Source organism: Podarcis gaigeae (assembly GCF_964106915.1).
Source record: "Podarcis gaigeae genome assembly, chromosome: 7".
Classification (NCBI taxonomy): Eukaryota; Metazoa; Chordata; class Lepidosauria; order Squamata; family Lacertidae; genus Podarcis; species Podarcis gaigeae.
The window spans coordinates 251,717-275,089 of record NC_139683.1 but is presented as its reverse complement, the minus strand read 5'-3'; the positions used below and the strand labels follow the sequence as shown (position 1 = coordinate 275,089).

Below are 23,373 nucleotides of genomic sequence, written 5' to 3'. Positions count from 1 at the left end.
GTTTGCAGCATTGAGGACTTACTAGTTTAGAGAAAAGAAGTTTAGAGCAAGAAGTGGCACAACAGAAGTTTATAAGAGGATGCCTAGCAGGGGGAAAGTGAAAGAGAAAAGGTTTTTGCTCCTTTCTGCTCTTCATGACAACTGACTGTTTCCTTTCTTTCCTCTCCTTGCAGAGACCCACTTACCACCCGCAAAGGGAGCAGAAGAGTCGCCTGCTTGCGCCAGGAGCGGGAGACTCGGAACAACTGCACAAACAGCATGGAGGCAAGGGGTCCAGGGACCCGGGGGCAAGCAGGGTCAGCAGCCATGCCAGGGGGCTACATCTCCCCCAGCAGCACCTCAGCAGCACCCAAGGCAGACACACACATCAAGAGCATTGCTGGAGTCTACGTGGAGGCCGCTTCTGGCAAGACGATGAGCCTTAATGAAGCTGTCCAGCATCATTTGCTGCAGCCTGACGTTGCATCAGCTCTCCTGGAGGCCCAGGCAGCCACCGGTGGCATCGTTGACCTAGCGGGAAAGCGGCTGGTCTCTGTTGCAGAGGCCCTGGAGATGGGACTGGCAGGGCTGGAGATGAAGGAGAAGCTGCTTTGCGCAGAGCGAGCAGCAAAGGGCTTCACAGACCCTTACACAGAGGAGAAGATCTCCCTCTACCAAGCCTTGCAGAAGGAGCTCCTTGGAAAGGAACAGGGCCTGTATCTGCTGGATGCCCAGTTAGCCACCGGCGGCACCATTGAGCCAGCCACTGGTCACCGCATCCCTCCACAAGAGGCTTATGAGAAGGGCTACCTTGATGAGAAACTAAGCAACTTCCTCTCTGACCCTGAGAACGAGGAGGCCAAGGGCTTCTTGGACCCAAACAACAACCAGAAGGTCACCTACACGGAGCTGATGAGAAGGTGCATTTGTGACCACAACAGAGGCCTGCTCTTGCTGCCACTGAAAATCTCCTTTCCTGGGCTGAGAGGGTCTGTGTGCAGCCATGAGCTCCTGGATTCTGGAATCATTGACTCAGCCATGTTCAAAGCCCTCCATGACGGGGAGCTCACGGCGCAGGAAGTGGCGGAGATGGATTCTGTTCAGGGGTACCTCTCTGGGACAAAGAGCATTGCCGGTGTGGCGCTGCTGCACACCAATGAATGCAAGAGTCTGTACCAGGCCTTAGCGGAGCACCTCCTAGTGCCAGGCACAGCTGTGATTCTCCTGCAGGCTCAGGCTGCCACAGGATGCTTGATAGACCCTGTAAGGAACGAGAAGTTCACGGCCGATGCTGCCATCCGTGCAGGAGTTGTTGGGCCAGAGCTCCACGAGAAACTGTCTTCAGCAGAGAAAGCAGTCACAGGGTACAAAGACCCCTTCACTGGTGAGACGGTCTCTCTGTTTCAAGCCATGAAGAAGGGCCTTGTGCCCAGGGACCCTGGCATTTTCCTGCTGGATGCCCAGTTTGCCACTGGAGGCATCGTCGACCCCCACACACATCACCGGCTTCCTGTGGAGATGGCCTGTCAGCGGGGCCACTTAGACAAGGACACAGAGAGCCTCCTCTGCAATCCCACAGATGAGATCCGTGGGTTCTTTGAGCCCAACTCCAAGGAGAAATTGTCCTATGCAGAACTGCTCTTGAGATGCGTCACAGATCCAGACACGGGTCTCTGCCTCTTGCCTCTCACAGGAGGCCATGGAAGGGAGCACTCCTTCATTAACCACAACACAAAGTCTGCTCTGGAGAACATGGCTGTGTCTGTGTCCTGTGGGAAATTCAAGGGGAAGCAGGTTTCACTCTGGAAGCTCCTCTTCTCAGACTACTTTACAGGAGAGCAGAGGACCGACCTCATCCAGCAGTACCGCTCTAGGCGCCTTTCCGCTCGGCAACTGGCTGACAAAGTCTCTCACACCATCCAGCAAGCCGTTGCCAACTCCAGAGTCACCTTTGAGGGCTTGAGGGACAAGGTGACACCCGCCCAGCTTCTGAGTTCAGACATCATCAACAAGAATTTGTTTGAGAAGCTGACCCAAGGGGAGACCTTGGCCAAAGATGTTGTCAGCATGGGCACGGTGAAGAAGTATCTGGAAGGGACGGGCAGCATCAGTGGGCTGCTCCTGCCCGACTCCCAGGAGAAGATCAGCATCTACCAAGCAAAGAGGAAAGGCTTCCTGCGGCCAGGGACCTCCCTCATCCTCCTGGAGGCTCAGGCTGCCACAGGCTACATCATTGACCCTGCAGCCAACAAGAAATACTCTGTGGACGAGGCCCTGAAGGCCAACGTAATTGGCCCAGATGTTTACGACAAACTCCTGACTGCTGAGAAAGCTGTCACTGGCTACAGGGATCCTTACACAGGAGAAAAGATCTCCCTCTTCCAGGCTATGATGAAGGATCTGATCATCAGGGACCATGCCATCCGCCTGCTGGAAGCACAGATAGCGACGGGGGGCATCATCGACCCCATCAACAGCCATCGCCTGCCTGTGGAAGTTGCCTACAAACGGGGCTACTTTGACAAAAAGATGAACATGATTCTCTCGGACCCCAGTGATGACACCAAGGGCTTCTTTGACCCAAACACCCATGAGAACCTGACCTACCTGCAGCTGAAGGAGAAGTGCATCATAGAGCCCTCAACCTCCCTCTGCCTCCTGCCGCTGAACAGCAAGAAGCCGCGGTTCATTGACGACACCACCAAGCAAGCGTTCAGGGGCTCCTCAGTCTTTGTGAAATACGGGCGCTTCCAAGGGCAAAGGGTCTCCCTGTGGGATTTGCTGAACTCCGAGTACTTCAGCGAGGGCAAGAGGAGGGAAATATTCAACCATTATTGCCTGCAGAAGGTCACCCTGGAGAAAATCCGGCTCATGTTGGAGGAGGAGATGAAGAAATGGGCCTGCATCCAGTTCCCAGCCATAAGGGGCCGCGTCACTGCCTACCACCTGATGGAGATGGGCATAATCGACAGGACCCTCTTTGAAAGGTTGCTGGAGGGAGCTGTGAGCCCAGAGGAGGTTCTGCGCATGGGCTCTGTCCGGAAATACCTCTATGGCACTGGAAGCATCGGAGGCATCGTGCTGCAGCCCTCCAACGAACGAGTGAGTCTCTACGAAGCCATGAAGAGGAACATTGTGGTGCCAGGGGTAGCCGTGCCCTTACTTGAGGCACAGGCAGCCACTGGCTTCATCGTTGACCCAGTGAAGAATAAAAAACTCGGCCTGGATGAGGCTGTGAAGGAAGGCCTTGTTGGCCCCGAGCTCTATGAGAAACTCCAACGGGCAGAAGAGGCTGTCACTGGCTACAAGGATCCTTTCACAGGCAAGAAGATCTCCCTCTTCCAAGCCATGAAGAAGGGCCTTGTGGCTGACAAACAAGCCAGGCAGCTGATGGATGCCCAGCTGTCAACGGGGGGTGTCATTGATCCGCACTGCGGACATTATGTCCCAGTAGAATTTGCCCAGAAAAAAGGTTACTTGGATGAGGACTTCAGCAAAACACTTTCCAACCCAAGCAGTGATGCCAAAACTTTCAGCACTCTGGACAGAAAGGAGATGGTTACCTACAGCCAGCTGATAGATCAGTGTCAGAAGGATGAAGCCTCTGGTGTCCACCTGCTACCTCTGCCGCAAGCAGCTTCTCCTGCCACCACAGATGAGCAGATCAAGCAGCTCTTCAGGGAGACCTATGTGCAGGGCAAAAGGGTCTCCCTCTGGGAGCTCCTGAACTCTGGCTACTTCACGGAGGAGCAGAGAAGAGACTTCCTGGAGAAGTATAGGTCTGAGGCAATATCCCTACAGCAGCTGGTCACCCTTGTCCAGGAACTTATCAAGGAAATGGAACTGAAGGCTCAAAGCCAGGTCACTTTCCAAGGCCTGAGAGGTGCAATTCCCGCAGTCTGGCTTCTGGATACTGGCATCATTTCGGAAAAGATATTCAGAGAGCTGGCTCAGGGCAGGAGGACAGCCAGAGAAGTGTCTGAGATGGACAGCGTGAAGAAATACTTGCAGGGCACTGGGAGCATCGCTGGGGTCTTCATTCAGGCCTCCAACGAGAAAATGAGCATTTACCAAGCTATGCAGAAGAGCCTCCTTCTCCCAGGCACAGGGGCAAGGCTTCTGGAAGCCCAGGCAGCGACAGGGTCCATCATGGACCCCGTGACCAACCAGAGGCTTGGAGCAGAAGAGGCCATCAAAGCTGGCATTGTGGGTGAAGAACTTGTGGAGCAGCTACTGCAGGCTGAGAGGGCCCTGACAGGCTATCCTGACCCCTACTCAGGGAAGCCCATCTCGGTGTATCAGGCAATCCGGAAGGAGCTGATCTCCACCACGGCTGGCATCCCCTTGCTTGAGGCACAGCTGGCCACTGGAGGGGTCATCGATCCCATCCACCACCTCCACCTTCCTCTCCAAGCAGCCTACAAGCACAACTTCTACGATGAGGAAATGCACAAGACCCTTTCTCAGCAGAGTGATGACACCTGCGTCTTCTTTGACCCCAACACACAGGAAAGCCTGACCTACCAGCAGCTGAAGGAGAGGTGCGTCCGGGATGCCGAGACAGGACACTTGCTGCTTCCTCTCTCGGAAGAGGCCATTTTCTATGCGGATCAGCAGACCATGGAAGTGCTGAAATCTGTCACTGTCGGTGTCAACATTGGGCGGTTTAAAGGCCAAGAGGCTTCGCTCTGGGACTTACTCCACTCTGAGTACATCACCCACAGCAAGCGGAGAGAGCTGGTGGCAGCCTACAAAGAGGGGAATGCTGAGATCCTTGATGAGATTGCAGCGGCTGCCTCCAAGGTCATCGAAGACACCGAGCAGCAGAGCAAGAGGTTCACTTTCAAGGGCCTGCGCAAACAGGTGTCAGCCAGCGACCTCTTCCAGTCGGAGCTCATAGACAAGGAAACTCTGGACGAACTGAGAGAGGGGAAGAAAACTGTCCAGGAAGTCACCAAGATGGATTCAGTCAGCCGATACCTTGAGGGCTGCAACTTCATCGCTGGAGTCCTTCTACAGCCAAGCCAGGAGAGGCTGAGCATCTACCAGGCCATGAGGCAGAGTCTCCTCCGGCCAGGGGCAGCTCTGGTGCTGCTGGAAGCCCAGGCTGCCACTGGCTTCCTCCTTGACCCAGTGAGAAACAAGAAGTTGTCAGTAGATGAAGCGCTGGCAGGCGGGCTGATTGGAAGAGAGATTTACGAGAAGCTGCTGAGTGCAGAAAAAGCTGTGACAGGATACACACACCCCTACACAAAAGAACAGATCTCCCTCTTTGAGGCCATGAACGAAGGGCTCATTGTGAAAAGCCATGGCATTCGTCTCCTTGAGGCCCAGATAGCCACGGGGGGCATCATTGACCCTGTTCACAGCCACCGCATCCCCGTAGAAGTAGCTTACAAACGAGGTTACTTTGATGAAAAACTGAACCAGGTCCTTTTGGACCCCACAGATGATACCAAAGGCTTTTTTGACCCCAACACCCACGAGAATCTCACCTACTTGCAGCTTCTAGAACGATGCACCCAAGATCCAGAGACTGGACTGTACATGCTGCAAATAGTCAAAAGGGGTGGAAGGTACTTTTACATCAACGAGGCAACCAAAAAGTTCCTGCAAGCACAACCGATGCAGATGCACATTGGCAGGTACAAAGGCCAAACCGTCTCCATGTGGGACCTCCTTTGCTCCCCATACATCCAAGAGCAGAGAAGGAAAGAGCTGGTGCGCCAGTACAAGTTTGAGGGTCTGACCCTGGAACAACTCAGCAAAGCCATCACTGCTATCATCGAGGAAACGGAGCAGAAGATGCAGGCCCTCAAGGTGAAGGGACCAAGGGGGGACGTGTCAGCAGCAGAGCTGTTCAACTCCGAGATCATTGATAAGAAGACCCTGGATGGGCTTCACCAGGGGCCTGGTGCCCTTCAGCAACTTGCCCAGAAGGACTCAGTGAAGCGATACCTGGAGGGAACAGGCTGCATCGCCGGAGTCTTAGTAGCCAAAGGGCAGAAGATGACCATCTATGAAGCCATGAAGAAAGGGGTCCTGTCCCCAGAGCATGGTCTGATGTTGCTGGAAGCACAGGCTGCCACCGGATTCATCATCGACCCATTGAAGAAGAAAACATTCTCCGTTGACCAAGCAATCTCTGTGAGGCTTGTGGGTGAAGACCTTCGAGAGAAACTTCTTTCTGCAGAGAAAGCTGTTACTGGCTACACTGACCCTTCCACAGGGAACAAAATATCTCTCTTCCGAGCCATGAAAAAAAGCATCGTAGAGAAAGGACTTGCTCTCAGGCTTCTGGAGGCCCAGATTGCCACTGGTGGCATCATTGACCCTGTGCATGGCCACCGCATCCCTGTGGAGGTGGCTTACAAACGGGAGTGTTTGGATGAGGGCACTTACCTCCGGCTTTCTGATCCAAAATATGCTACCAAAGGATTTGTGGATCCGAACACCCAGGAAAGGATTACCTACGCCCAACTATTGCACAGGTGCACCAAAGAGACAGGGATGTACTTCCTACAGCTGCTGAGCAAGAGGGACTATTTCTATGTAGATGAAATAACAAAAAATATATTTTCATCCACCAAAGTAAATGTAACACTTGGGAAATTCAGGGGCCAGATGGTGTCTCTGTGGGACCTTCTTACTTCAAGCTACTTCACTGAAGAGAAGAGGAACGAGCTGATTAAAAAATACAAACTGGAATCTTCTGCTGTTCTGCAGCACATCACGGATGAAATTCTGAACATAATAAAAGAAAAAGAAGAAAATAGAAGAGATATATGGTTCCAAGGGCTACGGAAACAAGTAACAGCTTCGGAACTACTGAAAGCAGAAATAATAGGTAAAGAGACGCTGAAGAGCCTGGAGGAAGGAAAGCTGACAGCAAGAGACGTGGCAAAGATCGACTCGGTGAAACGCTACCTGGAAGGCACCAGCTGCATTGCCGGAGTGCTTGTGCCGTCCAAGACGGATCCTTCCAAGACCGAGAAGATGAGCATCTACCAGGCCATGTGGAAGAATGTCTTGAGGCCAGGAACTGCTCTGGTGCTGCTGGAAGCACAAGCTGCCACTGGGTTCATCATTGACCCCCTGAAGAATGAGAGACTGTCTGTCGATGAGGCCATCTCTGCCAGGCTGGTGGGTGGAGAAATTCACAACAAGCTCCTCTGTGCTGAGAAAGCTGTCACTGGATATACTGATCCAAACACAGGGAAAAAGATATCTCTTTTCCAGGCCATGAAGAAAGATCTGATCATCAAAGAGCATGGCATCCGCCTGCTAGAAGCCCAGATTGCTACGGGGGGCATAATTGACCCAGTCAACAGCCATCGTGTCCCTGTTGAGGTGGCCTACAAACAGGGCTATTTTGATGAGAAAATGAACCAAATTCTCTCAGACCCCACGGATGACACCAAGGGCTTCTTCGACCCCAACACCCACGAGAACCTCACATATATGCAGTTGCTTAAGAGATGTGTTCATGACACAGAAACTGGACTAATGATGCTTCAAATACAGGATCAGACCTCAATTGCCTTCAGTTTGGATGAAAATATAAAGAAGACTTTGAGGTCTACGACAACAAGAGTAAATTCGGGTGCTTTCCAAGGACAAGTGGTTTCCCTTTGGGATCTCCTCTTCTCTAAATACATTACAGAAAATAAAAGCCAAGAGCTCATAAGACTATACAAATCTGGAAAAACAACAATTGAGGAAATGATTGCTACGTTGATATCAACAATCAAAGAGAAAGAGGAGCAGAGCATCAACCAACAGAGAAAACTAGAACATGAAACAGTCCACCTGTCCTTTGAAGAGAACTGGCAGAAGACCTTGAAGTCCACGACCCTCCAAATGCCTGCTGGGCCACAAAGAGGCCAGACGGTCACTGTGTGGGACCTGCTCTTCTCCCACTATATCACAGAAGAAAAGAGGGCAGAGTTCTTGGACTTGTACAAGAGAGGGATGATATCAGTGGACCGGTTGATCCATGTCCTCACCACCCTGGTCACCAAAAAGGAAGCCACAAGTAGGAAATTGGACATTAAAGTCAGAAGCCCCAGCAACGATGACCCTGAGCGGGAGGAGGCGGAAAAGGAGGAGGAGGAGGAGGAGGATGAAGAGGAGGAGATGGACACGCCAGAACTGGGAGAAAAAGAAGCGGCTCTGAAATCCCGGAAGGTTAAAGTCACCGCAAGCGCATTCCATGGAAGGGAGGTTTCCGTGTGGGACGTGCTCCACTCCAAATACATCCCTGAGGAGAAGCGGAAGGAGCTGCTTCAATGCTATAAATCCGGCATCCTCACCATTGACCAAATGGAAACTGTAGTCACCGCCATCGTCAACAAAACAGAGGAGGAGAAAACAAAGGAAGCATCCCACTCGCGCTCGGGAAGCTGGGAAGAGCCCTTGCGGAATCACACTGTGGCCCTGCATGTGGGTGAGTTCCAGGGGCAAGAGGTCTCCCTGTGGGACCTCCTCTTCTCTCAATACGTTCCAGAAGCCCTGAGAGAGGAGCTCTTCACAAAGTACCGGTCGGGAATCCTCAGCATTCAGGAAATGATCGTCACGCTGGCCCCTCTTCTCACAGAGACAGGAGGAAACCACGGCGGAGAAGGAGAAGCTCCCCGCAGTCCCAGCAGGGAAATATGCTCTCGCGAGGAAGAACTGGAAAGTGCCTTGCGCCGGGTGACCGTGGAGGTGCCGTCGGGCGAGTTCCAAGGCCACAGGCAGTCCGCATGGGACCTTCTCTTCTCCAAATACGTGACCGCAGACAAACGGCAGGAACTCCTGGAGAAGTACCGAGCAGGATCCTTGACCAGCGAGGAGCTCGTCCAAAGAATCACCATCCTCATTGAGGAGATGGAGGAAAAGAGCAACAAGCTGAAATTCTCCGGGCTCAGGAGGCAGGTGACAGCCTCGGAGCTCTTCAACTCGGAAATCATTGACAAGGAAACACTCTCTGAACTCACGCACGGAACCAAAACTGTGGAAGAGGTCACGGAGAGAGATTCGGTGAAGCGATACCTGGAGGGCACCAGCTGCATTGCCGGAGTTCTCGTGCCGTCCCGCTCAGACCCTTCCAAGACAGAGAAGATGACCATCTACCAGGCCATGTGGAAAGGCTTCTTGAGGCCGGGCACCGCCCTGGTGCTGCTGGAGGCCCAGGCCGCCACGGGGTTCATCACGGACCCTCTGAAGAATGAGAAGCTCTCTGTGCACGAAGCTGTCTCTGCCGAGCTGGTGGGTGCCGAACTGAAAGAGAAGCTTCTCTCTGCAGAGAGAGCCGTGACCGGATACAACGACCCCTACACGGGGAACAAGATCTCCCTTTTCCAGGCCATGAAGAAAGGCCTCATCGTCAAAGATCACGGCATCCGCCTGCTGGAGGCTCAGATCGCCACTGGCGGCATCATTGACCCAGTGCAAAGTCATCGCCTGCCCGTCAACGTAGCATACAAGCGGGGCTTCTTTGACGAGGAAATGAACCGCGTCCTCTCAGATCCCTCCGATGACACCAAGGGCTTCTTTGACCCCAACACCCACGAGAACCTCACCTACTTGCAGCTCCGGCACAGGTGTCTCCCCGATCCTGAGACCGGTCTGTTGATGCTGCAAGTGTTGGACAAGGGCTCCTTTTCCTTCTATCTGAACGACAGCACGAGAAAGGCCCTGCAGTCTGCCAAGACCAGGGTTGGCGTGGGCCTCTTTGAGGGCCAAGACGTCTCCGCATGGGACCTCCTCTTCTCCAGATACATCTCTCCGCATAAGAGGATGGAGCTGCTGAAGCAGTACAAAGCTGGCACCCTAACCCTTGAGGAGATCACCCACATCCTCGTTACCACTGTTACCGAGACAGAGGAAAGGAACGCCAAGCCGACGGGCCATGAACACGCTCCACGTACCCCTCAAGCAACATCACCAAAGCGAGACACTGCTCAGCCAGCCTTCGAAGAGAACTGGCAGAAGACCTTGAAGTCCACGACCCTCCAAATGCCTGCTGGGCCACAAAGAGGCCAGACGGTCACTGTGTGGGACCTGCTCTTCTCCCACTATATCACAGAAGAAAAGAGGGCAGAGTTCTTCGACTTGTACAAGAGAGGGATGATATCAGTGGACCGGTTGATCCATGTCCTCACCACCCTGGTCACCAAAAAGGAAGCCACAAGTAGGAAATTGGACATTAAAGTCAGAAGCCCCAGCAACGATGACCCTGAGCGGGAGGAGGCGGAAAAGGAGGAGGAGGAGGAGGAGGATGAAGAGGAGGAGATGGACACGCCAGAACTGGGAGAAAAAGAAGCGGCTCTGAAATCCCGGAAGGTTAAAGTCACCGCAAGCGCATTCCATGGAAGGGAGGTTTCCGTGTGGGACGTGCTCCACTCCAAATACATCCCTGAGGAGAAGCGGAAGGAGCTGCTTCAATGCTATAAATCCGGCATCCTCACCATTGACCAAATGGAAACTGTAGTCACCGCCATCGTCAACAAAACAGAGGAGGAGAAAACAAAGGAAGCATCCCACTCGCGCTCGGGAAGCTGGGAAGAGCCCTTGCGGAATCACACTGTGGCCCTGCATGTGGGTGAGTTCCAGGGGCAAGAGGTCTCCCTGTGGGACCTCCTCTTCTCTCAATACGTTCCAGAAGCCCAGAGAGAGGAGCTCTTCACAAAGTACCGGTCGGGAATCCTCAGCATTCAGGAAATGATCGTCACGCTGGCCCCTCTTCTCACAGAGACAGGAGGAAACCACGGTGGAGAAGGAGAAGCTCCCCGCAGTCCCAGCAGGGAAATATCCTCTCGCGAGGAAGAACTGGAAAGTGCCTTGCGCCGGGTGACCGTGGAGGTGCCGTCGGGCGAGTTCCAAGGCCACAGGCAGTCCGCATGGGACCTTCTCTTCTCCAAATACGTGACCGCAGACAAACGGCAGGAACTCCTGGAGAAGTACCGAGCAGGATCCTTGACCAGCGAGGAGCTCGTCCAAAGAATCACCATCCTCATTGAGGAGATGGAGGAAAAGAGCAACAAGCTGAAATTCTCCGGGCTCAGGAGGCAGGTGACAGCCTCGGAGCTCTTCAACTCGGAAATCATTGACAAGGAAACACTCTCTGAACTCACGCACGGAACCAAAACTGTGGAAGAGGTCACGGAGAGAGATTCGGTGAAGCGATACCTGGAGGGCACCAGCTGCATTGCCGGAGTTCTCGTGCCGTCCCGCTCAGACCCTTCCAAGACAGAGAAGATGACCATCTACCAGGCCATGTGGAAAGGCTTCTTGAGGCCGGGCACCGCCCTGGTGCTGCTGGAGGCCCAGGCCGCCACGGGGTTCATCACGGACCCTCTGAAGAACGAGAAGCTCTCTGTGCACGAAGCTGTCTCTGCCGAGCTGGTGGGTGCCGAGCTGAAGGAGAAGCTTCTCTCTGCAGAGAGAGCCGTGACCGGATACAACGACCCCTACACGGGGAACAAGATCTCCCTTTTCCAGGCCATGAAGAAAGGCCTCATCGTCAAAGATCACGGCATCCGCCTGCTGGAGGCTCAGATCGCCACTGGCGGCATCATTGACCCAGTGCAAAGTCATCGCCTGCCCGTCAACGTAGCATACAAGCGGGGCTTCTTTGACGAGGAAATGAACCGCGTCCTCTCAGATCCCTCCGATGACACCAAGGGCTTCTTTGACCCCAACACCCACGAGAACCTCACCTACTTGCAGCTCCGGCACAGGTGTCTCCCCGATCCTGAGACCGGTCTGTTGATGCTGCAAGTGTTGGACAAGGGCTCCTTTTCCTTCTATCTGAACGACAGCACGAGAAAGGCCCTGCAGTCTGCCAAGACCAGGGTTGGCGTGGGCCTCTTTGAGGGCCAAGACGTCTCCGCATGGGACCTCCTCTTCTCCAGATACATCTCTCCGCATAAGAGGATGGAGCTGCTGAAGCAGTACAAAGCTGGCACCCTAACCCTTGAGGAGATCACCCACATCCTCGTTACCACTGTTACCGAGACAGAGGAAAGGAACGCCAAGCCGACGGGCAATGAACACGCTCCACGTACCCCTCAAGCAACATCACCAAAGCGAGACACTGCTCAGCCAGCCTTCGAAGAGAACTGGCAGAAGACCTTGAAGTCCACGACCCTCCAAATGCCTGCTGGGCCACAAAGAGGCCAGACGGTCACTGTGTGGGACCTGCTCTTCTCCCACTATATCACAGAAGAAAAGAGGGCAGAGTTCTTGGACTTGTACAAGAGAGGGATGATATCAGTGGACCGGTTGATCCATGTCCTCACCACCCTGGTCACCAAAAAGGAAGCCACAAGTAGGAAATTGGACATTAAAGTCAGAAGCTCCAGCAACGATGACCCTGAGCGGGAGGAGGCGGAAAAAGAGGAGGAGGATGATGATGATGAAGAGGAGGAGATGGACACGCCAGAACTGGGAGAAAAAGAAGTGGCTCTGAAATCCCGGAAGGTTAAAGTCACCGCAAGCGCATTCCATGGAAGGGAGGTTTCCGTGTGGGACGTGCTCCACTCCAAATACATCCCTGAGGAGAAGCGGAAGGAGCTGCTTCAATGCTATAAATCCGGCATCCTCACCATTGACCAAATGGAAACTGTAGTCACTGCCATCGTCAACAAAACAGAGGAGGAGAAAACAAAGGAAGCATCCCACTCGCGCTCGGGAAGCTGGGAAGAGCCCTTGCGGAATCACACTGTGGCCCTGCATGTGGGTGAGTTCCAGGGGCAAGAGGTCTCCCTGTGGGACCTCCTCTTCTCTCAATACGTTCCAGAAGCCCAGAGAGAGGAGCTCTTCACAAAGTACCGGTCGGGAATCCTCAGCATTCAGGAAATGATTGTCACGCTGGCCCCTCTTCTCACAGAGGCAGGAGGAAGCCACAGCGGAGAAGGAGAAGCTCCCCGCAGTCCCAGCAGGGAAATATCCTCTCGCGAGGAAGAGCTGGAAAGTGCCTTGCGGCAGGTGACCGTGGAGGTGCCATCGGGCGAGTTCCAAGGCCACAGGCAATCCGCATGGGACCTCCTCTTCTCCAGATACATCTCTCCGCATAAGAGGATGGAGCTGCTGAAGCAGTACAAAGCTGGCACCCTAACCCTTGAGGAGATCACCCACATCCTCGTTACCACTGTTACCGAGACAGAGGAAAGGAACGCCAAGCTGACGGGCCATGAACACGCTCCACGTACCCCTCAAGCAACATCACCAAAGCAAGACACTGCTCAGCCAGCCTTCGAAGAGAACTGGCAGAAGACCTTGAAGTCCACGACCCTCCAAATGCCTGCTGGGCCACAAAGAGGCCAGACGGTCACTGTGTGGGACCTGCTCTTCTCCCACTATATCACAGAAGAAAAGAGGGCAGAGTTCTTGGACTTGTACAAGAGAGGGATGATATCAGTGGACCGGTTGATCCATGTCCTCACCACCCTGGTCACCAAAAAGGAAGCCACAAGTAGGAAATTGGACATTAAAGTCAGAAGCCCCAGCAACGATGACCCTGAGCGGGAGGAGGTGGAAAAGGAGGAGGAGGATGATGATGATGAAGAGGAGGAGATGGACACGCCAGAACTGGGAGAAAAAGAAGCGGCTCTGAAATCCCGGAAGGTTAAAGTCACCGCAAGCGCATTCCATGGAAGGGAGGTTTCCGTGTGGGACGTGCTCCACTCCAAATACATCCCTGAGGAGAAGCGGAAGGAGCTGCTTCAATGCTATAAATCCGGCATCCTCACCATTGACCAAATGGAAACTGTAGTCACCGCCATCGTCAACAAAACAGAGGAGGAGAAAACAAAGGAAGCATCCCACTCGCGCTCGGGAAGCTGGGAAGAGCCCTTGAGGAATCACACTGTGGCCCTGCATGTGGGTGAGTTCCAGGGGCAAGAAGTCTCCCTGTGGGACCTCCTCTTCTCTCAATACGTTCCAGAAGCCCTGAGAGAGGAGCTCTTCACAAAGTACCGGTCGGGAATCCTCAGCATTCAGGAAATGATCGTCACGCTGGCCCCTCTTCTCACAGAGACAGGAGGAAACCACGGCGGAGAAGGAGAAGCTCCCCGCAGTCCCAGCAGGGAAATATGCTCTCGCGAGGAAGAACTGGAAAGTGCCTTGCGCCGGGTGACCGTGGAGGTGCCGTCGGGCGAGTTCCAAGGCCACAGGCAGTCCGCATGGGACCTTCTCTTCTCCAAATACGTGACCGCAGACAAACGGCAGGAACTCCTGGAGAAGTACCGAGCAGGATCCTTGACCAGCGAGGAGCTCGTCCAAAGAATCACCATCCTCATTGAGGAGATGGAGGAAAAGAGCAACAAGCTGAAATTCTCCGGGCTCAGGAGGCAGGTGACAGCCTCGGAGCTCTTCAACTCGGAAATCATTGACAAGGAAACACTCTCTGAACTCACGCATGGAACCAAAACTGTGGAAGAGGTCACGGAGAGAGATTCGGTGAAGCGATACCTGGAGGGCACCAGCTGCATTGCCGGAGTTCTCGTGCCGTCCCGCTCAGACCCTTCCAAGACAGAGAAGATGACCATCTACCAGGCCATGTGGAAAGGCTTCTTGAGGCCGGGCACCGCCCTGGTGCTGCTGGAGGCCCAGGCCGCCACGGGGTTCATCATGGACCCTCTGAAGAACGAGAAGCTCTCTGTGCACGAAGCTGTCTCTGCCGAGCTGGTGGGTGCCGAACTGAAAGAGAAGCTTCTCTCTGCAGAGAGAGCCGTGACCGGATACAACGACCCCTACACGGGGAACAAGATCTCCCTTTTCCAGGCCATGAAGAAAGGCCTCATCGTCAAAGATCACGGCATCCGCCTGCTGGAGGCTCAGATCGCCACTGGCGGCATCATTGACCCAGTGCAAAGTCATCGCCTGCCCGTCAACGTAGCATACAAGCGGGGCTTCTTTGACGAGGAAATGAACCGCGTCCTCTCAGATCCCTCCGATGACACCAAGGGCTTCTTTGATCCCAACACCCACGAGAACCTCACCTACTTGCAGCTCCGGCACAGGTGTCTCCCCGATCCTGAGACCGGTCTGTTGATGCTGCAAGTGTTGGACAAGGGCTCCTTTTCCTTCTATCTGAACGACAGCACGAGAAAGGCCCTGCAGTCTGCCAAGACCAGGGTTGGCGTGGGCCTCTTTGAGGGCCAAGACGTCTCCGCATGGGACCTCCTCTTCTCCAGATACATCTCTCCGCATAAGAGGATGGAGCTGCTGAAGCAGTACAAAGCTGGCACCCTAACCCTTGAGGAGATCACCCACATCCTCGTTACCACTGTTACCGAGACAGAGGAAAGGAACGCCAAGCCGACGGGCCATGAACACGCTCCACGTACCCCTCAAGCAACATCACCAAAGCGAGACACTGCTCAGCCAGCCTTCGAAGAGAACTGGCAGAAGACCTTGAAGTCCACGACCCTCCAAATGCCTGCTGGGCCACAAAGAGGCCAGACGGTCACTGTGTGGGACCTGCTCTTCTCCCACTATATCACAGAAGAAAAGAGGGCAGAGTTCTTGGACTTGTACAAGAGAGGGATGATATCAGTGGACCGGTTGATCCATGTCCTCACCACCCTGGTCACCAAAAAGGAAGCCACAAGTAGGAAATTGGACATTAAAGTCAGAAGCCCCAGCAACGATGACCCTGAGCGGGAGGAGGCGGAAAAGGAGGAGGAGGAGGAGGATGATGAAGAGGAGGAGATGGACACGCCAGAACTGGGAGAAAAAGAAGCGGCTCTGAAATCCCGGAAGGTTAAAGTCACCGCAAGCGCATTCCATGGAAGGGAGGTTTCCGTGTGGGACGTGCTCCACTCCAAATACATCCCTGAGGAGAAGCGGAAGGAGCTGCTTCAATGCTATAAATCCGGCATCCTCACCATTGACCAAATGGAAACTGTAGTCACCGCCATCGTCAACAAAACAGAGGAGGAGAAAACAAAGGAAGCATCCCACTCGCGCTCGGGAAGCTGGGAAGAGCCCTTGCGGAATCACACTGTGGCCCTGCATGTGGGTGAGTTCCAGGGGCAAGAAGTCTCCCTGTGGGACCTCCTCTTCTCTCAGTACATCTCAGAGGGCAAAAGAGAAGAGCTTCTAAGCATATATAGAAATTGTCAACTTACTCCTGAGGAATTGGCAGCTGTTGTTTCTACTCTTATTACTGAAACGTCAGAGCTAGGTAATAAATTTTCAGCAGATAATCTATCAGCTGCTGACATGTCTTCATCTGGGACAGAAGACGCATCACTTCTGGAATGGGAAGAAAAGGAAAAAGCTCTGAAATCCCGAATGGTGGAAGTCACCACAGGTGAGTTCCGTGGACAGAAACTTTCTCTGTGGGACATCCTTCACTCCAAATACATCCCTGAGGAGAAGCAGAAGGAGTTGTTGAAGCTGTACAAATCTGGTATCCTCACCATTGACCAAGTAGAAACTGTTGCCACCTCCATTGTCACTAAAACTGGGGAGCATCTGGAGAGGACTTCACATCTTAGCAGTGACACAACTGAGCAAAAGGATACTGAAGCTCCAGAGTCATCATACTATGACCTTCTCCAGCACACCTTGCGCCTTAAAAATATTGATGTCACCATACGAGAAGTCCATGGTCAAAAGGCTTCCGTCTGGGATCCTTTCTTTTCACGGTTTGTCTCTAATATCAGGAAAGAGGAGATTGTACACAGACATGGAGCACCAACAGTAAGTGTTAAAGAAAGTATTCAAAGCATCACTACACTTATTACAGAAGCCGCAATGGGTAGTGGCACACAATGTAGAAGTGAGGAAACTCCCACTGACGACATTAAACCACCCAGAACACTTGACGCTTCTCAGGCAGAAGACCAAGAGAAAACACAGGATTCTTTGAAATCCAGACTGGTCAACGTATCCATTGGTCAATTCCATGAGCCCCATATATCACTGTGGGATCTACTCCATTCTCATTATATCCCTGAGGAGAAACGGAAGGAGCTGCTGCAACTGTACCAATCTGGCATCCTCACCATTGACCAAATGGAAACCGTCGTGACTTCAATCATCAACAGAACAGAGGAGGAGAAAGTCACTGACCCTGGATGTGTTGTAAGTCCAAACCAAGAGACACGGTTGCCAGAAAGAGATGAGAACGTTTGCCTCTCCCCTTCCTCTTCTTTGGAAAACATGCTACGCTCTGAGAGTTTTGTGGTGCCAGTTGGAGAGTTCAAAGGGCAGATGGTGTCTTGCTGGAATCTTCTCTCCTCCAAATACATCTCAGAGGAGAAGAAGCAGGAACTTCTAAAGAAATGTGAAGCCAAAGCACTCTCTGTGCAGGAACTGATCGGCATTCTCACCAACATCATCACCAAAATGGAAAAGTGTGACACAGATCAGTCAGCAAGTGCGGAGGGTAGCCTCACAGAGGAACACGTCGATTCACATGCACGGCAGCAGCAGCTGAGGAAATCCTTGAGGACAACTATGGTCCACGTGACTGCCGGAGAGTACAAGGGGCAAAAGGTGTGTGTGCTGGATCTTCTGTTTTCTAAGTATGTCCCTCAAGATAAAAGGCAAGAGCTCCTTGAACTGTACAGAGCAGGGACATTGCCCATTCAAGAAATGATAACCACGATCACTGCCATGATTGATGAGGTTGAAAGCAAGCATGGGAAGCACAACAGAAAAACGTTCTGCAGAAAAGGGAAAGTATGTTGGAAGGACCAGGGTGCCCACTCATAGCCAACTGAGTCATCAAAGCCCGGTGGCTCATTCGACTCTCTCTGACCAAAGGCTGCCTGCCCCCCTCCTCCAGCCTCCATCCTTAACCAGCATTCTCCTTCACAAGCACACCAAGGACGGGCCCTGTCAGCAGGAAGCCCTTCATCCGCTGTGACCTTTGAGAGAGTTCTTCATGCTCTCGTTTCTCTCCGTTCTCTACTGCTGCATTTGCACACTGGTGGGGGACCTGGGGCAATTCTTGTCTTGAGCATCTGGACTTCTGCCCTGGATTGCCAGCCGCAAGTGAAAGAAGTTCTGCTCATATAGCACTCTCCCAAATGCGACAAGTACCTCAGGGACTTTCTAAGAAATTCTACTCCGGGTTTCTATTTGGCAACATTTGTGTGCCCTGAAAGGCATGCGGTGTGTGTGAAAATAGTGTCTGTGACTTCAAGCAATCTCTGCATGAAACAGAGGGGTCTCCATCATCACTGGTGGCTACTCAAAGATGGTGCAACCAAGGACAAGAGTGAATTATTCATGACTTGAGGGTCCATTGAGAGTGCTCAAAAGCAAAATGTTACTCCCCCACCCCCTTCAGAATCTCTTAAGCTGGTCTGTGGAGTTCACAGTGGGAAATGACTTGGGCTGAATACTTGATTTCCACATCCATCCATTTTTTGGTCAAGCGCAGCTTTTTCCCTGTAGATTGTGGGGACCATAGGAAACTTGGCTTCCATTTTCACTGATCTTTGTTTCTTCCACACCTGGGGTTGCAACACCTGCCCTGGAAACATTGCAAGTGGGCTGAAGCTGTGAGCCCAGGTCCAAAGGCCCTTCCATTCTGTGACGGGTTCCAGAGCGGGTCCTTCATGAGAAAGGACACTGGAAGGATGTCACAGAGCAACTACTCAGCTTGACTGTTTCTGCTAACAATAAAGGACAACTTTAAAACTCTCTGTAGGGCTATGTGGCTGCATTGACATTTCTTCTGAAGATCCATTGTTTCTCAGTCTCCAAAGATGGACAGTTTCATTCATTCATTCATTCCAGAATTTAGTATTTATAGGCAAAGTCCTCCTCCCAATCTAGCTTACGTAAAACATGAAAAACTTGAAATAAGTCTTAAATATACATAGAAACAACCCAGTTAAAACCAGCAGCAGTTAAAACAATATATAGCCCAGCTCACAGTGTGCTTAACGAAAAGCTGGCTGAAACCTTTTAAGGCCTGTTTGAAAGCTCATGGGCCCTTCCTCGTACATTGCCTGTCTCTGTTGCCCCCTGGGCCGATGGGTCTGGACAGCCGAACCTGTGAGCAGAGGCCCTCTGAGGTCAAGTTCAAGTCCCAAAGCTAAAAGTCAACAGTGCTTAAAACGGAGTTGGAATAAAGCAGGCAGTCAGCGTAACCAGTACAGTATAAGGTCATGAGAGTGGTTAGGGCAGGGGTAGCCAACATGGTGCCCTCCAGATCTTGTTGGACTACAACTCCCATCAGCCCATGAGCATGGCCATTGGTCAAGGAAGGTGGGAACTGTATTCCAACAACATCTGGAGGGCACCACAATGGCTACCCCTATGTTAGGCAACTTCTTGAAGAACTATAATTCCCAGCACCCTGGGGGAAGCCATGACTGTCCAAGTGGTACAATGGGGCTTGAGATGCCTGGTGGGGCTGTGACCCCGGTGTTCTAGGATCCAAATGTCATATGACCCCCAGCCATTTTTATAGAGGAGACCGTGGGGGTGGCCCTTTGGGGCTCATTAATACTAACCTGGGCTGCTTTAGGAAGATGGGCAGGACAGACATTGAATAATAAATAAACAAAAGGAAGAAGGAGAGCCCAGCAGCTGCATCAGACCAAAGACTCCGCTAATCTAGAAGGCTCCTCTCATGGGCGCCAGCCAAATACCCTGTGGGAAAGCCCCTTTTAAAGGGGGAACCAGAAAATTGCAGACCAGTTAGCTTATCATCCCTTCCACAAAAATTGGCTTGAAGCTTTATTAAATATAGAATTGCCAAGCCTACAGAAGAACAAGTCTTGCTCAAGCAAAGTCAGCATGGCTTCTGCAAGGCAAACTGTGTCTCACTGATCTTTTAAAGTTCTCCAAGAGTGCCATTCAGCATATCGACCAAAGTGATTCAGATGTCACTGTGTACTTGGACTTCCACACAACTTTTGATTACCTACCGTACTTTTCTCTCTATAACACGCAGATTTTTTCTCCTAAAAAGTAAGGGGAAATGTCTGTGCGTGTTATTGAGCGAATGTGTGGTCCCTGGAGCTGACCCTCCCGAGCGCAGGGGCAAAAATCCAATCGCGCACTCCATGAGAGAGGAAGCTGTTGCTTTCCTGCATTCTGCCTCAGGGTCTTACTGCCCACCCTCTTCTGTTTCGGTTGCTGTTTGCTCAAACGGAACAAAGAGCAGGCAAATCCCCTCCCCTCCAGGCAAGCAGAGGGGAAAGGAAAGGATCGCGTCCTTCCTTCTAATTCCTCTCCGTGCTCCGGTGCTGCTGCGTCCAGGGAAGCATTTTAGGGACTCACAGGCAGCCGGAAAACATGCAGGTGGGAGAGAGAGGGGGGGGCTGGCTTGGGTGGCTGGGGGAAAAAACGTTTGCCTTCCTTTCCTCCCTCCCGTTAAATCCCTCTCCTGCATTCTTAGCCAGCTGCTTCTTTGCGCACCCCTCTTGTGCTCCTTGTCCCTTCTGTGTTTTTCCTTCCCTCCCCACATAAAACATGGTTACAAAGCACAGATCCACATGGATCCTCAGGGATCTTTGCATTGGGTCACCCCAAATTCACCATCAGATCACATTACATGTCCATGGCTACAGCCTGCACCAAAAAAATCATGCACCCACTGTTGCCTGAGGCTGCAGTGGTGCAAAAACGTGGTTACAAAGCATGGATCCACATGGATCCTCTGGATCTTTGCATTGGGTCACCCCAGATTCACCATCAGATCACATGTCTGTGGCCACAGCATGAGGCACAAAAATGATACATCCACTGTTTCTTCAGAATTTCCCCCCCTTGTTTTCCTCCTTTAAAAACGATGAGCGTGTTATGGTCAGGTACGTGTTATAGAGCGAAAAATATGGTACTTCACCAGCCACAGACTCCTGAGTAAGCTTAGCAGGCATGGAATAAGAGGAAAGATCCTCTTGGCCGTGAATAATTGGTTAGGAAACAAGAAGCAAAGAATAGGAATAAATGGACAGGTCTCCAAGTGGATATAGAAAGTGGAGTCCCCCAAGGATCTGTATTGGGGCCAGTGTTTTTTAACGTGCTCATAAAATATCTAGAGACAGGGCTAGGCGATGAGGTGCCCACGTTTGCTGATGACACTAAATTGTTCAGGGTCATTAAAACAAAAAGAGACTGAGAAGAGTGCCAAAAGGACCTCTCCAAACACTTCTGGGCATAGGTCTGTGCTTTAAAGCTCTGTGTCTGAGCACCATTTTTGCTTTCTCTGTGAAAATACCCTCTTGACCACCGAATCAGAGCAAACAGCAAGTCACAGAAATGTGTGGATGAGCCCTGAGCTCATGGGAGGTAAAATGACAAGTGTAAAGTGATGCATGTTGGGGCAAAAAATCTTAATTGCACCTATATGCTCCTGAGGTCTGAACTGGTGGCAGCAAACCAGGAATGAGACCTTGGGATCGCAGGGGGTAGCTTGATGAAGACACCAAAGTGTGTGGGTTCTGTAAAGGTAAAGGGACCCCTGACCGTTAGGTCCAGTAGTGACCAACTCTGGGGTTGCGGCGCTCATCTCACTTTATTGGCCGAGGGAGCCAGTGTACAGCTTCCGGGTCATGTGGCCAGCAGGACTAAGCCACTTCTGGCAAACCAGAGCAGCGCACAGAAATGCCATTTACCTTCCCGCCGGAGTGGTACCTAAATGGATTATTAGGAAAAGAAGTGAAACTCATTATGCCAATATCATAATGCAAATCTATGGTGCAACTGCATTGGGGCTATCAATGTACGGTTCTGATCAGCTTGCCTGATCAGGGAAGGGCAACCAAAATGATTTAAGGGATGGAGCAACTGAGGAAAGTGTACATCATCTGGGGCTTTTCAGTTCAGAGAAAAAGTAAGTAAAATGGGACATGCTATAAATGTTTAAATGACACATGACCTGGGGAAATTGGACAAATAGAAGTGTTCCCTTGCTCTCAGTCTGGGGCTAGCACATAAAGAAGAAAGTTAGAACTGTCTGTCAGCCATGTACTGATGACACTAAATTTTAAGCTAAACCTCTGGAGGACTTTTCCCTGTAGCCTCACACAGATGCCAAAAGTCATGTGGGACAAGATAGAGCCCCAAAGGCCTAAAACCATGGTGTGGGGCAGGCTTCTCCCAACACCACCTTGCAGAAATGGCCAGGGCCAACATGACAGTGGACCTCCCATGGGCCAGTGATTCATCTCCCGGGAAGAGTTGGGCAGGGGGAGCATCATCCAAGAGGGACTGAGCCGGGAGCTGCTGTCTCTTCTGTCCCTCACCCAAGCACAGCCCTGATAGAGAAGAGAAGCTTCCTGCCCAGGCTGGGGGGGTCCCTCTGCGCACCCCATCCCAGAAAGGCAGAGGCAGCAGCAACCAGCCAGGAAGCCCACAGCCAGTGTCTGCAATGGGGAAAGCCAAGCTCCCATTGACCCACGGCTGCCACAGGGCAGTGACTGGGTCCCACCAGCTCCTGACGTGTTGTTGGCCTCTCACCCCGCCTTAGGGCCGAGAGCTACCATTTCAGACTGTGGGATGACTCTGTCAGAACCGGGACCCTGGAGGCAGAGGAAATCCAGACATCAGGCAAGGGTCAGCCCTGGCAAGCAGCCTGGCAGGGGCCACAGAGACTGCAGACTTCCACGGAGGCCTTAAGTGCCTTCCTCCTGAGGGTTATACCTGGTGGAGTCCACAGTGCAAGGTGCCTAGATGGAGAAAGAGGCAGCAGAGATCACCACCTGTACCCCAAACCATCTTCCTCTCCTGGGCTCATGAGGGAGGCCTTCCCTTCCTGATTCAGCTCTATGGGCTTCTCAAGCCTCAGACTGGCACCTGAGCAGTGAGTGTCGGGGCAAAAGGGGAGTGAACTGGGGAGGACCGGGCAATGGCTGGGTTTCAACATTGTGATCTATCACCATCTATCAACATTGCAATATGCCAATACATCACAGTGTCTGAAATAAGGATGGAACCATGTAGAGGCAAACTGAGAAACCAGGGGTAGCAGATGGAGGAGATATGGAGGGAGGCAGGAGGAAGAAAGTGGGGTGCCACAAGAGTCGGGAGACAGACACACTGGATCCAGTGAAACAGAATCTCATGGAATGATGAAACTATTTGAACACACAACCACCATCAAATGCTATTGGCTGAACCTTAAAGATCCACTGCACAGATGATGGCAATTTTTAAATAATTGTATTTCAGGTGCTCTGTCCCTCTCCACCCTGAGGCATTGAAAAATGGGCAAAGATTGATTTCAAGTTTTGCATTGGGGGGGGGGGAGAGACATTGGTTGTCACTAAAAAGAGCTTTCCAGAACTGGCAGGAGGGAAAACATGGCTCAGAGGCGTGGAGAGTTACAGAACCTCATAATCTGTTTCACTGAATCACAGGTTGCCTCTTTGTCCACACAGCTCTTCTGTGGTTTCTTGATGGTTTTCCTGCCATTCTGTGCAAAATTCACAAAGC

At 52.1% G+C, this 23,373-nt stretch overlaps 1 protein-coding gene across 1 annotated transcript in view; it reads left to right on the top strand.

Moving 5' to 3' along the window:
- Positions 1 to 18,629, top strand: part of EPPK1 (epiplakin 1) — a 33,923-nt gene extending 15,294 nt beyond the window's left edge. Inside the window, exon 2 of the mRNA XM_083748833.1 lies at positions 174 to 18,629. Coding sequence (XP_083604959.1) covers positions 259 to 17,691 — 17,433 coding nt within the window. The 5' untranslated portion in view covers positions 174 to 258 and the 3' untranslated portion in view covers positions 17,692 to 18,629. The remainder of the gene's footprint in view (positions 1 to 173) is intronic.
- The last annotated feature ends 4,744 nt before the right edge of the window (positions 18,630 to 23,373 follow it).